This window comes from Chrysochloris asiatica, unplaced genomic scaffold (assembly GCF_000296735.1).
Source record: "Chrysochloris asiatica unplaced genomic scaffold, ChrAsi1.0 scaffold00280, whole genome shotgun sequence".
Classification (NCBI taxonomy): domain Eukaryota; kingdom Metazoa; phylum Chordata; class Mammalia; order Afrosoricida; family Chrysochloridae; genus Chrysochloris; species Chrysochloris asiatica.
In genome coordinates this window covers 942698-957744 of record NW_006408798.1, presented here as the reverse complement: position 1 = coordinate 957744, position 15047 = coordinate 942698, and the positions used below count along the sequence as shown (strand labels likewise).

General features: G+C 38.0%; 1 protein-coding gene and 1 pseudogene across 3 annotated transcripts in view; both read right to left on the bottom strand.

Annotated features, from left to right (window-relative positions):
• LOC102827362 overlaps positions 1-786 on the bottom strand; it is a 2564-nt pseudogene extending 1778 nt beyond the window's left edge.
• A 5816-nt stretch (positions 787-6602) lies between these two features.
• JAKMIP2 (janus kinase and microtubule interacting protein 2) overlaps positions 6603-15047 on the bottom strand; it is a 307935-nt gene continuing 299490 nt past the window's right edge. Inside the window, exon 21 of one of the 3 annotated variants that reach the window (XM_006874498.1) lies at positions 6603-8607. Coding sequence is in view for 1 of the 3 variants with exons in the window: in XM_006874497.1 (XP_006874559.1) it covers positions 8587-8607 (21 nt within the window). In the remaining 2 variants the exon portion in view is untranslated. The remainder of the gene's footprint in view (positions 8608-15047) is intronic. The other 2 variants (XM_006874497.1, XM_006874499.1) reach the window with 2 other exon arrangements.

The following is a 15047-nucleotide window of genomic DNA, read 5'->3' as shown; positions in this document are numbered from 1 at the left end:
CACTCCAGGTTGGTCTGCTTGTCCTTTCAAGTGGGAATTTCCCATCTCTGGAGATCTGGATGTGGTTCAGGCTTCCACCTATAGTCTTATGTATTGCAGAGGCTCCGCAGGAAGCCTCCTTCACTGGGCACGTTGTAGCCCCATTTTAGGTATTCCAATCAGTTATAGGCAGAAGACGGACTTATAAGCTTGTCTTCTGATTTCTTGGCTGCTGCTTCTATTGGCATTGATTATGAATCCAAGAAAGGTATAATCCTTGATAATTCCAATCTATTTTTCATTTATAATGATGTTGCTTATTGTCCAGTTGTGAGGATTTTTGTTTTATGCGAAAGTGTCATCTATACAGAAGGCTGTTACCTTTTATCTTCATCAGTAAATACTGATCTTCTTCCCTTTCGGCAAGCAAGGCTGTGTCATCTACACATCACAGGCTATTACTGAATCTTCTACCAATTTTAATGCTGTGTTCATTTTCATGTAGTCCAGTTTCTTGCAGTATTTGCTTGGCATACAGTTTGAATGCATATGGTAAAAAGATGCCACCTTATACACACATTTCCTGATTTTAAACCACTAAGTATCCCCTTGTTCTGGGCAAATGACTGTCTTTTTGTCTATGCACAGGTTCTGCATGAGCACCGTTAAATGTTCTAGAATTCCTGTTCTTTGCAATGTTAGCCAAAATTTATGATCTACATAGTCCAATGCTTTTGCATAGTCAACACAAAAGGTAAACATCTTTCTGGTATTTTCTGCTTTCTGTCACGATCCATCTTACCTCATCAATGATATCCTTTGTTCCACATAGTCTTCTATATTTGGTTTGGATATCTGGCAATCCCCTGTTAATGTACTTCTTCAACTGTATTTTGACATACCTTCAACAAATTTTACTTATGTGTTGTAGTAATGATACTGTTTGATAATTTCCACAACTTAAATTCACCATTCTTAAGAATGGGCACAAATATAAACCTCTTCCAATCAATTGACATACACAAGTAAGCACTTCCAGCATTGCCTCTATTTGTGAAAACATCTCAACTGGTATTCTGCCAATTCCTGGAACCTTCAGTGAAGCTTGGACTTCTTCATTCAATCCCACTGGTTCTCGGTTATACTCCCGCTGCCATTGAGTTGATTCTGACTCAGAACATTCCTGTAAGGACAGAGCAGAACTGCTCCATAGGGTTTATGAGACTGAAGCTCTTTATGATGAGGAGCACACAGCCTTATTTTTCTCCCACAAAGTGGCTACTGGGTTTAAACTGCTGACCTTGTGTGGTTGAAGGGAGAGGTCGGAACAGTGAGAAATGATTTTCTTACCTATACAAGTTGTGGATGAATTGATTTGTGGTTGTCTGCAGTTGCCTGCTGCTGCTGTCCTTCTTCCTCAGATTCAGAGTTCTTCAAGGCTGAGCAACATTTACTTGTATTTCTTGCTGTGTTTGTGAGGGATGGTCTGAAAGTGCTGTTTATGCCACTGTCTTCCCCTCTCCTACTGATAGAATTTTTAATAGTTCTTTACAGTGATTCACAGAACTGTTCCTTATTTTGTGACATATTGGTTTTCTTATTTGTTTCAGATATACAGGAGTAGTGTTTCGCATTACACTGGCAGTCTTTGTGGCTAGAAACATAGCAGGGCATAACATAATGGATGCTTATGTTAATTATATCTGTTGTTGTTGTTGTTATGTGCCGTGGAATCGGTTTCGACTCATAGCAACCCTGTACAGGATTTCCGAGGCTGTAAATCTTTATGGGAGCAGAAAGCCTCATCTTTCTCCCACGGAACAGCTGGTAATTTCGAACTGCTGACCGTGAGATTCGCAGCCTGATTCGTAACCACTATGCTACCAGAGCTTCTTAATTATATGTTAAGGTGGAGAAAAAGGCAGCTGGAGAGAGGAAGAGAATTGTTCTTTGCTGCAGTTGACAGATCCCTGGCTTGTAGAGATCTCATGGATAATGAAGGAAACACCTCCTGGTCCTGCACCATCCTAGTGATTAATTGTGAATCGGACTGTTTGTCATTCATATGGTTTTCACTGAATGGTGTTTGAAGGTAGATCACCAGGTCTTTCTTCCTAGTTTACCTTAGTCTGGAAGCTCCATTGAAACCTGTCCTTCATCACAGTAACACACAAGGCTCCATTGACAGACGATGTTATGCTTGAGGTACACTGGCTGGGAATCAAATCTGGGTCTACCATATGGAAAGCGAGAGTTCTACCATGGATCCTCTACTGCCCCAATATCTGGAATAGGATTGCAATGAGCTGGGGCAAGACTGCCTTCCCAATGATGCTTCCCAGGTACATTAATGACCACAGTTCTTTCCCCTGAGTGTTAACTCTGCCTCAAATTCCTTCTCACCAGTGTCCCTTGCAGACAGAGTGGACAGAAGAGAAGAAATTTATTTGCTATCCTTGATGCAGAGTTGTTTGCTGCCATAACACTGATAATCCCATTTACCTAAGCCTGCTTCTCAGAAGTAGGTGAGCACTTTAAAAAAACATAAAACAAACCCAAAACAGCAACCTATGAACAAGATAAGGTTTTAAAAAATGCAGCTTGTTTTATTTTTATACAAACTAAAACACCAGAGTTCATTGATTCCTATATTAAATACATAAATTATAAAATAACCATTCATAAAACTTTACATACAATAAGTTGTTTCCAAGCTCTACGGTAATACATACATGTACATATTCAGTGTACTTCAGAGGATCATTCTGGTGAAATTTAGCCAAATTTTGATATGTTTTCAATTAAGAAACAATGTATGGAATCATGCTAATGATATGGGACAGAAAAATTCCCCAACTAAACTGACTGGATAAAAGCTGTGAGGAATTGGCCTCCTGGTTACATTATACAGTAAACAGCTCAGGGATCACGGACTTAAACACATTCGCTCTATACTTGAGTCCCCATAGAATTGGATCTTGAACTCAAAAACATGCATGGGCTCTTCTTGGGACTGGATTTTTAGCTGATAAAAATATGGGACTTTTGGTTAATATTAATACTGTAGATTGTGTTGGACTTTCCGTTGTTCTTCTCAAAAAAAAAAAAAAAAGGCGTAGTCATAGCCTGGTTTTTGTAGGTCTGGATTACTCAAAAACATGAACAATTTTCAACTTCAGTCAAAAGCAGCATATAATGATGAACGAAAGGTGGGGTAGGAGAGAGAAGAGGCAGGCAATATAAGGAAATGTACAAACAGATGCTAAACAAAAGCTTGAGTTATCCAGATGCATTAAAATAAAACATCATCCCTTAGGTCTTCAGTCCTAGGACAGAAGTACCCAGTAAGAACTCAGACATCAGAGTATGTACAGAATACATATGTGTGTATGTACATCGCATATTAATAAAAGTGTTTGGATATCGATCTGCTTCACCGTGGGAAGTTGTGACTGATATGGTTAAATAGGCACATATTTTTTGAGATGTTGGTCAAATAGAAATGATTGCTGTTATTAATGGAAGATGGGGACTTGCTTTTGGTTGGGAAATTAACACCATTCACTGTTCCACAAGTTTTTGGAGTCCTGATAGTAGGCAAAGCTGGACTCAAAGTTGTTTATACATACTGCTCTCATACTACAGAGCTTTGCATACAACAGGGATGGAAATATAATCATGTGTATGAAAACATCAATGCAAAAAAAAAAAAAAAAATTCTCAACCAACCTGTACTTTCATGCTTGATTCACTAATATGACAAATTATAATTCTTCTTTTGTTACATTGCCCCTTTACACAAGCATTTAGTAAGTCTGATTAAACATTGCATTTGGACTCTGAACAACATATTTATTTAGGAAGAATTCGGTTACCACAGTGAATTCACCAAAGGAATGAGAATCTGCCCTGCCCAGCACTGGAAGGAGTAACAGAATCTGGCCTTTGGAAAGGCTGTATGAGGATCGCGTAGAATCCTCCATTGCATTTGAACCCTCTTGTCAACATGCTGTACAGAGACAGCAGCACAGTAGAACAGAGTGAAAACTTTCCTCCTTCAAGTACTTGTGACAGACATTTTCTCCCATTAGAAAGCACACAATCACAATGTAAAAATGGGCTTGGGCCCATTCTGGAAGCATTAACTCATAAAATTAACAAGTTGTCTAAGATTTTCTTATTTACTGATGTCACTAGGAAGTTATATGGAACTTTTTCAATATAGTATGTAAATCTAAATGATTGAAGTTATCAAATGAATTTAAACTGCCAAAAGCTATGTTTATAAAATTTTTGTTATAAAAATTTCACAAAGGGGCAATAAGCAGTACAAACCCCAAATGTAACAAATTCCAATTCTGTCACGTGTATGTCTATATCGTGTGTCATTCTTTGACACACCAAAAGGATGCATTTAAGTATCTAACAAAATCTGTATGCGGTCCATCCATTTTGATGTTACATAATACATGACTCAATTACTTAAACATCAACAGAAATCTGATGAAATGTCTTTTATAGTTTCCAGGAAAACTCAGGCAGGTTAAAAAGACATACTTCATTTCAAAACAATGAACATAATAAATTGCATTGTAGACAGTGAGCATATGAACTATGCTAAGAGAGTATAAAAAAAAAAAAAAAGTTGACAATAAACAGGCAAAAGGAGATTGTTTGCCAGATGTGAAAATAAAGTAAGTTAAAATAAAATACTGTAGTAAAAATTATTTGGCAAAACTTTTATTTCTCCTATTCCTAGTGGAAGACAAATACCCTCTTTTTGGCCCAGTGATAACACATATATATTCTCTACATCCTACTGAGTTGGGAAAGCCATACCACCAGTGTGAACAAGGACAAGAAAAATCAAAGCAGAGCTTCTGTGGCTAAAATTTCACTACTGGCAATTGATATGCTGAAGGTTAAAAAGAATCTAATTTCTTTATCCAACAAGTTCTATTGTTTTGTAAAATAAAATTTGGGTAGAATTAAAAAAATTAAGTCCATTTAGTGTTAAGATACTTTCTAGTATGGAGTCCTGGTGTGGTGTTATAGGATAAGGATTAGACTGCTAACCAGCCACTCCCTGGAAACCTTATACAGGATTGTAATGAGTTAGAACCAATTCAACAGCACTAAACAACAACTTTCTAGCAGGGTGCCAAATATAGTCTCCATTTTTTTTTACCCCCTTTCTCTAGGACCATTTCCTGTCTTGAATAACTGGAAAATTGGGGCTGTCACAGATTTAGATATTTTAATATTGTTAATTGTTTTTTTCCCCCTTTAGTTAAGATACTTTGTTAAGAAAAGTGAAATAATTGAGCCTTGAAGATTGCTGCTTTGTCTGTTACTAAATCATAGGTCAAATGTGTCAGGATGGCAAATGTAGACATTACAGATTACATTGCAGACTCTCTGCTCCCATTCAGAAGTAGAGCCATATAGACCTCTGCATTATTACCAAGACATTATCTTTTACTATTGCTGAATACCATATGAAAGGGAAGCATTCATTGAGATATGGTCCATTTCCGTGGATCCATGAGTAACTGGTACATTCCTTTACAATTCTGTAGCTCTGATGCTTTCATAATTATAGAAATGGATCACAGAGAGAGAAGTTTACAAAATATTTAGTTTCATCAATGATATGCCAATATTGAGGATCATGAGCAAGATCTGGTTAAAAATCTCATTTTTCTGGCCTGCAAGCTAGAGAGATTTGTTAACTATTTTGTTTAATAGTAGCATCTTTGTGGCAAACCCAACTTTAAGTGGCTTATCACTTCTATATCAAAGTTTAATAGATTGTTTTATATACAAACCACATAACATGTAAATTAAACAAAAGAATCCTTCCTTTTGCGTTTTCCTTAAGCACATCTAAAACTGAGATGCCCATCCGTGCCGTTGTTGCTCTTAACTGATTTTGTTTGTGTGATACGGTCAGATTTTTAGGAGATGATGATTAAACATTTAAAACTATTTGAAACACAGTTATTGGATATAAAATTTTAACCTATGTTTTTAAGGGGAAGGAGTAAGATGAAGAAAGGCAAGGTGTATTTAGTGAAACAGATGGAGTGTGGATTCACTCAGATAGGTCCTTGAATGATGAGGGAAGGGCAGTGGGAGATTAAAGTTTAAGATATAGGAGAGTAGTTTCTCCTATTCTGTATTTCCCAATTGAGGTTTTCTTCAGTTGACTCACAGACTCTGCAGTGGCACCCCAGTTTACATTGCTTACACACTGAATACAGACTGCAATCTATCAGACAAAGAATCCAACAGGCTAGTTCTGTTTTGTATGTGAAAAGGATGAAATGGATAATCAGGCTAATAATGTGATACTTGCTATTAGTTCACTACAATCTTTAATTTCATGGCCAGCTTTTATATGATAAAAGTGGAGTTCTGTTTTACGGCATGCATAGACACTTGTTGTTATGTGCCGTGGAGTCAGTTCTGACTCAGCGACCCTGTACAGGGTTTTCAAGGCTGTAAATCTTTACGGGAGCAGAAAGCCTCATATTTCTTCTGCGGAATAGCTGGTAGTTTTGAACTGCTGACTTCGAGGTTAGCAACCCAATTCGTAACCATTATGCTACCAGAGCTCCTTAAGGAGAGCTAAAACATACTTGTCATTGACAGGACACGCTCTTCTATTTTGTTCAATAACATGGTATGATTTACTGGCTATAGATGATTAGAGATGCAGGCTCCAGATCGCTCTACCTTTTTTATTGCTAGTGATGTTCCAGGTAGCTTAATGGGAAGCTTCAGTGCTATGGGGCCTAGATTTAATCAAACTGAAGCACTGATTTTATTACACAGGGGATCTTTTTCAACAACAGAACAATCAAATAATAAGCAATCATAGTAATTACAAAGCACTTTGTGCTACTTTAAGCACCTCGTTTCAGAATTGCAAAAACTTTACGAAAAAGCCTTTTAGCCCATTTTGCAGATGAGGAAACTGAGGCACAGAGGTTAAGTGATTGGGCCAAAGATACCTGGGTCAGCAGTAAATATAGTAACAAAAAAAATGGGACCCTAGAATTCTAGTTTTTCGTCTACATTCTTCAGCTAATATTCTGCCTTTGAAAATGCTAGTGTAAAAACCAGAGACTAAGATACTGTGCCCACATATGGAAAGATAAATGGAGCATTTCATAGAAAGAGTTTCTGGCTCCTAACCCACATTCTCTATGTATGGAAATTCTAGCCCCATATTTAACACCTTGAAAATTGGAAAAAAAAATTGAGGTTGTTTTGTTATCTACAGTGAATGAGGTGTAAAATTACCTTTTCAGAAACACTTAATTGCTTTCAAAGTTGAACCCAAGACTCATAGTTATATAATTTAGGAAAAGTACCATTCTTCTAATTGTCTCTGGTAGAAAACTACCTCATCAGTAATTTAATGTTACTTCTGTGTAAAAAAAGTAGAGCTATCTTGTTGCTTTCAGCTATCTGGGGGAAAAAACTATTATTCTACAAAGACAAGAAGTCAAAATGCTCTAGGCATATCAGGATACTTAGAAAAATCACAATTTAGTTAATGTTCGCATATCTGTGAGAAAGCCAACTTTTGGTGGAAGTTTATCACCTCTATTGTGTTTTTTAAATCCAAATCAAATAACATATTCACTAGCAGACATTTTAAGCAGCCATTTGAAATTCAGTTCTTTTGAAAACGAACAGATTCAGAGTTGTTCTCTACTCTTGTTCCCTATGTATATTGGTACTCTTAAAAACTAAGTCAGGGAGCTTGCGATTTAGAGTATCATCTTCTTAATTTTCAATATGAATGAGATCAGTCTGTTTATAGAGGAACACAGATGTGAGAGAAGGCCAAAGAAGCAGAAACTCTGCCTTTATTTATATTATGTTCACTTGGTTCATTTGCCTTGCTTGGGGTCACTGTGATCCACTTCTCATCTGTCACTTGTGGAATGCATTCCACAAGCTCCACCTTTAGTAGAAAACCGAACTGGACAGTGCTGTTCTTCCCATTCACATTGTAGACGTCTGTTCCTGAGTTTAAAACAACAATAAAGACAGAAAGCAAATCCCTGTAGTAAGAAACCAGACTTTTCAATTAAACATTTTATTGTAAATAACTCCTCATAGTTATCCCTCGTGCTTCATTCCCCACCCACCCTGTTTATTTATTTTTGTTTAATTTTAAAATGATGTTTATTTTCAGGACTAGTGTTTCCATGGGGTGTGGTGTTACATTAAAATGACCCCCCTGCACAGCAGGGGTAGAAATGTTTCATTGTAACTTTGGTTCCGTGCCCAAGACAAATCTTTGCTTGATCTGCTGAAACTGATTTCCTTGCTGTATTTTCTTTATACAATATATGTTTATAGCTCTTTTCTTCTGGTTTGACATATACATGTTTCATTAAATGCAGCATATATTGTAGATTTTTGACAGGGTCATGTAGGAACTGTCAAGTAAGAAACCTTGAATAATGGCTTTAAAATACACAGCTGTAGTCCTGGCTACTGAGTAGTCCTTAGTTTTGGATCTCCCTCTCACTGGTGTAAACAATTTGCCATCTCTGAAGGTTTGGAAGCATATGCCTTGCTAAGGTGTTATCCATGTTGTCGGTAACTCTGTAAAACAGAGGGAAAGGTTTTTTAGTTATAACTTCTGCTAATAGCTGAATCAGAAAAGAAAATCTTTAAAACACTATTCTTTATCACCTTTTCAAGCTATACGGTCTTATGCAAATTATATAACCTCTCTAATGCTAGTGGTGCTGTAGGAAAAGCACTAGAATGCTAACCACAATGTTGGCAGTTCAAACCCACCAGCTGCTCCTTGGAAACCCTACATAGTTGGAACCGACCCAACAGCACATGAAAACAACAACACATGTTAGTTATTTCAATTTTAAATGAGAAAATATAACTATTTCACATATTGTTACAATTTAACACAGATTTTGGTTCAAATTATAGTTACTGTATTTCCCTCTGGAGCCTTCCAAGGCTGTGTAGTAAGAGGCTCTATTGACTCACCATGCCCCAAATTACCTATGTAAGATGTCATTTTAAAAGGAAGCCTGCCTACACTCTTCCTCCCCCACATTGCATACTGCAGACTATTTCCACTCCAAAATCTTGACTGGAGGATTCCCTGGGAATTTAGCTACAGGGTTTTCCTTGTTGGCACAGAGATATATCAGAAAAGGCGCTATCCCTAGACTCCACTTGTCAGGACTCCTAGTTCTGTTCTCTTTAAGGCTATCTATCTGCATTGCCATACTCATAAGGAATCTGTACACAGATGAAGAGGCAGGTATTAGAACAGCAATAGGCTAATGAATGGTTTAAAATCAGGAAAAATGTGCACCAGGGTTGTATCCTTTCACCCTATTTATTTAATCTGTATCATAAGCAAATATTCCAAGAAGCTGGACAACATGAAAAAGAATGTGACCTTAGGATTGGAGGAAGACTCATTAACAACCTGCGATATGCAGATGTTACATCCTTGCTTGCTGAAAGTGAAAAGGGCTTAACATACTTACTGATGAAGATCAAATACTATAGCCTTCAGTATGCATTGTACCTCAATGTAAAGACATAGAAAATCCTCAAAACTGGACCAATAAATAACATCATGATAAATGGAGAAAAGACTGAAGTTGCCTAAGACTTCATTTTGCTAGGATCCACAATCAACACTCAAGGAAGCAGCAGTCAAGAAATCCAAAGACATATTGCATTAGGCAAATCTGCTTCAAAAGACCACTTTAAAGTGTTGAAAAAGAAAGATGTCAGTTTGAGGACTAGGTGCACCTGACCCAAGCCATGGTGTTTTCAATAGCCTCATATGCATGTGAAAGTTGGACAATGAATTAGGAAGACCACAGAAGAATCAATGTATTTGAGTATGGAGTTGGAGAAGAATATTGAAAGTACCATGGACTATGAGAAGAACAAACAGGTCTATGTTGGGAGAAGCACAGCCAGAAAGCTCCTTGGAAACCAGGATGATTGAAAGTTCATCTCTTATACTTCAGACATGTTATCAGTTCCTGGAGAAGGACATTATGCTTGGAAAAATGGAAGGTCAGTGAGAAAAAGGATGGGTGGGCACCGTGGCAGCAGCAACGGCTCACATGCAACAACTGTGAAGAGGGCACAGGACCAGACAGTACTTCGTTCTGCTGTGCATACGGTCATTATGAGTTGAAATCAACTCAACAGTGCCTAACAACAACAGCAACAATCTGGTTCCCACTCAGGTAGAAGCATAAGGCAGAAGATCTCTTCCAACAAAACCTTAGACATGAAATGCCACGGAGGACATTCTTTCATGTGCTCTGTAAGGTTGTGGTCATCAGAGTATAAAAGATATGAATCAAGGAAATACGATTTTCACTTTTGTCTGTGTGCCCATGGAGAAGCCATTTAACTTCTCTACACCTCAATTTCCCGTCCATAAAATGACTATTTATATGCAACAGGACTTCACTAGTGCCCCTGAAGTGGCGAGAAAGATCCAACATTGAAGAAAAGGAGGCACATTTTTTTTCTTTTAATGCTTACAAAGTCATTTTTTTCCTGAAATCTCAGACTAAACTAGATTGGAATGAAAGAGTGGCAGATTCATGGAGGAGAATCAGTAAAAAGAAGTGCAGTTATTGCAGTCAGTAGAGAGAAAAATCAGTAGAAAGAGGTGCAGTCATTGGAAAGTGATGGCAGGGCAGAAACAGAGGAAGTAGTGAGCAGTTAGTTGTCTCTTGTGTAATGAAGAGTTATCCTTACCCATACAGTGGTCTGACCTTTGCCCTTGGCTACTAGAATGGGTTCTCTAAGCTTCTGGAATGTTCATTCTAATGACTTTCTTTGTTTGCCTGGAGGCTTTGGCCACTGGATAGTCTAACATTATGATTTATGATGGGGGCTTTGGGCTATGCTGTTAGTTCCTTCTTACAGAGAAACAATGAAACTAAAGTTACTAGCCCACAGTTCAGGAGGGGCTGTAGACTAACTGTCATTTATGTGACAGTATGTGGTTGAGCATCAATTAAGAACTCTAAATATATCAAAAGTTTAAGAGAGCTTCCCTGGCTGCCGAGTTTCTGTGTATATTGTAATATACCAATACTGAGAAAGTGATGCTGTTGTAATCCCATGAAGAGCGTAAAATGGGAACTCCACACATGGTATTTCTCCTGGATTCTGCCTGTGTGTCCCCCTTTCTTTGGCTGATTTTAATCTTTATCCTGTCTCCATAATAAACCACAACCAGGAATATAATAGCTCTCAGTGATTTATGTGAGTCTGTGGCATATAGGATCAGCACTGAGAGCAAGGTCGGTGCAAACCACAGGGTCAGTTGTTCAAACTCACCAGCTGCTCCTCAGAAACCCTACACATGGTTGCTATGAGTTGGAACTGAGTCTATGTCACGTAATAACTAGCAAATTAATGAATGGAAGGTGGTTTGGGGAAGTATGGACAATGCTATCTAACTCTTCTCATCCCTTTGGCACATATTTCATCCCAAAGGTCCCGCAATCAGCTGTGCAGAGTAGCACCCATGATAGGACCCAGAGTGCATCTGGAACAGGGTGGTCCTCACTGAATTAGAGAACAGTGGTGTGGGCAAGTCTCGCTTGGCTTTCTGAAGAACTCACACATAGGTCCCCCAGAAAAGCCAGGTTTTGGTGACCTCTCTTAGAAAAGACATCAAGAACTGGTCAGTGATATCGAGATAAACAGCATCGACCATGAGAGACAGGGTTATAAGCACCACCAATGGAATAGGAAACATGTACCCCTTGAGCTCTTGGCCTCCCTTGCCCTCCCGTGGAACTGGGTCTTGAATAAGGAACATAAGAGGGCTCCAGAGCTGGAACATGACTCACTTCCTCCAGAAGGATACCTGATTTAAGTCTAAGGTAGGATAATGGAGAAAATGAGATTGAGTTTATAAACTAGGATGTACTTTTCAGAACAAAAGTGACTGTAAAGTTAGGGAAACTATCATTATAAGAGGGAGAAAGAACTTAGGTGAGAGAGATCCTTTGAGAAAAACAGATTGAGTTCACGTTTCTAACCTACTGAACTGTGAGCCTGAAAGAAGTAGTTACAAAGATAATGCTAGTAGGATTAAGTAGTGATGCAATGGGTAAACTCTCAGCGGGTACTCAAAAGATTGCCAATTCGAACTCAAAAGAGGCTTTGTGGAAGAAAGACCTGGTGATCTGCTCCCATCAATTTTACAGTCTGGAAACCATGTGGAGCAATTCTAATCTGTTCTATAGGGGATGTGGTGGCTCTGAAGGATAAGCACTGGGACTGTAAGCCACAAGATCAGTGGTTCGAACCACCAGCTGCTCTGAGGGAGAGAGATGAGGCTTTCTGCTCCAGCAAGGATTTTCAGTCTTGGCAACTCTACATAGAGTTGCAATCAATTTACAGCAATTAACAACAACAACTTAGGGTGTCTATGAGAGGAAACAGATTTGTCAACATATAAGAACAATTCCAGTGAATACATGAATGTATGTTAAGAGCCTATCACATAAGCAACTAAGCATTGATAAAAATTTAGAATTTATGATAATTTATAATATTCCTCTAATCCCAAGTAAAGAATTGATTTGAATGTATAGAAAAGACTCTTTAAAGTATGTGTGTGTGTACATAAAATAAACATAAAACCAAAGAAACCAAACCCACTCCTACAGAATTGATTCAAACTCATAGTAACCTTGTATAGAGTTTCCAAGTATTAGTTTTCTCCCATGGAGTAGTTTTCCCTACTTGACAATATTTTTCTTCTTTGCCTTTTCCTCTCTCTCTCTTATCTGCTTTGGGGTATAAATAGCATCAGTCAGTTCCCAGAAATATTTTTATTCCTTTATATTACCTTAAGTCTAGGGTCCCAGTGTGGCATTGTTGTATAAATACTGGATTGCTAACTGCAAGGTTGGTGATTCAAACACACAAGCCGTTCCTTGGAAACACTTTACAGGATCACTGTTAGTCAGAACTGACTCAACGGCACTTAACAACAAGAAGTGGTGTTGTTAAGTGCTGTCAAGTAGGTTCTGACCCATAGAGACCCTGTATAGGGTTTCCAAGGAGCAGCTGGTGGGTGTGAACTGCTGACATTATAGTTCACAAACCAAGGTTGATAAGATCCCACAGCACCACACAATGGCAACTACTTGGTAAGGATTTAGGGCACAGGTTACTTACTAACACTAGAGGTTCTAATTAAAATTTATATACTTGCAAAGTCAGTAAATGTTATAGCTATTTTTTATATTAACTGTAAGTTGCTGATTATTTAACTATAAACCAGGCAATGCAATAAATTCTTTACATTAATTGTTGTTGTTATTGTTATTAAGTGCCATCGAGTTAGTATAGGATTTCTGAGGAGGGACTGGTGGGTTTGAACCACCGAACTTCTAGTTAGCAGTCCAGTGTTTACCATACAGCACCTCACTAGGACCCCACAATTAACTCTCACAACACAACTTCATGTTGCAAGTAATGTAATTATGACCATCTTATGGAATAGGGAACCTAATGTATGGAACATAAAGTAAATTGCTGGACTTCACATAGCTAGTAAATGGCAAAGCCAAGATTAAAACTTAAAAAGCACATTTAACTTCAAATTTGTGTAAATTACTATTCTAAACCACTCAGAGATTTTCCTGCAAATATTTTATACTCAATTCATTTTCACATCACTTTTACTATATTATTATTAACTATCATTTTATTCTTTCATTCAACAGACAATTATTAAGTATCAATTATGTTTTAACTTGGAGTGAAAATAAATCTTAAGTCAAATCTTGTACATACCCTACATTGTTACACAGAATGGGAAAAGGTACCAGAGCGACAAACCAGATAGCGAGATTATTAGTGCCACAGGGCATTTCAATCATCAATTTGCAATACTTGACTTCACATAGTAGCAACAGGGGGGAAAAAAGCCACATAAACGTGAGGCTGTGATGCAATTCAAACTCATGTTGCACAAGAACCAATTGTGAGGTGTACACTGATTTTCAATTGAACAGGTCAGAACACCTAACCCTACATTGTTCAAGGGGCAACAGTATGTATGAGGGGGCATTCAAAAAATCTGTGGAAACATTCCATTATTCCAACAACTTTCTGAAACTCTGTCATAGCACCTGGCACATAAGTGTAGGTTATAGTTGGGGCTCACGGTGGTTTCTGTAGGATAAGCACTGGACTGTGAACCATAAGGTTAGTGGTTTAAGCCCACCAGTTACGGCAGGAGAAAAATGAGGCTTTGTGCTTCAGCAAAGATTTACAGCCTCGGAAAACATATATAGGGTCATTATGAGTCAGAACCAACTAGCGGCACTTAATAACAACATTGTTGATGTTAATATTCAAATTTATTCATTTTCTAGCTGGCCTTTATGAGATTAACCTTTCTGTTTTAAATCACCATTTCTGTTGTTAAGTGCTATGGCGTCGGTTTCAACTCAAGCTACCTTGTATAGGGTTTTTGAGGTTTTCAATATTCTTTTTGGCAGAACAGAAAGCTTCATCTTTCTCCCTCAGAGCAACGCGTGGGCTTGAACCACTGACTTTCTGGTTCTCAGTCCAGTGATTTTCCTATGGAGTAACAGTGCTCTGTGTAGTACTTGTCACTGAACTTTATTTATCGTGTTTCTTTCTTTCTTTCAAGAATGAAGGTTGTTTGTTTTCTGATCCTCTGGTCACTTTGATTCTTTCTTAGAGAATCTTATACAATTTCATTAAAAATACTTTTGGTCCATTTAAGAAATTCAGTCTTCTCCTTTAGGTGCGGCAAGACCAGACACTCGTATTCTTCTGGCCAAAGGATACTTGTCAGTCTGAGAAGTTCTTTTGTAAGAAGGAATAAAGCCAGAGGGCTATATAAGGACACAAACATTCTGTGCGTATCTGCTTAGTTCTTTCTTTGTATCAGGCTGGACTAAGGCATTTGGCTTGTCTTTTCCACATTCACAGAATAGCGCTGATACCCACGGAGAGAACTGGGTGTCCATTTC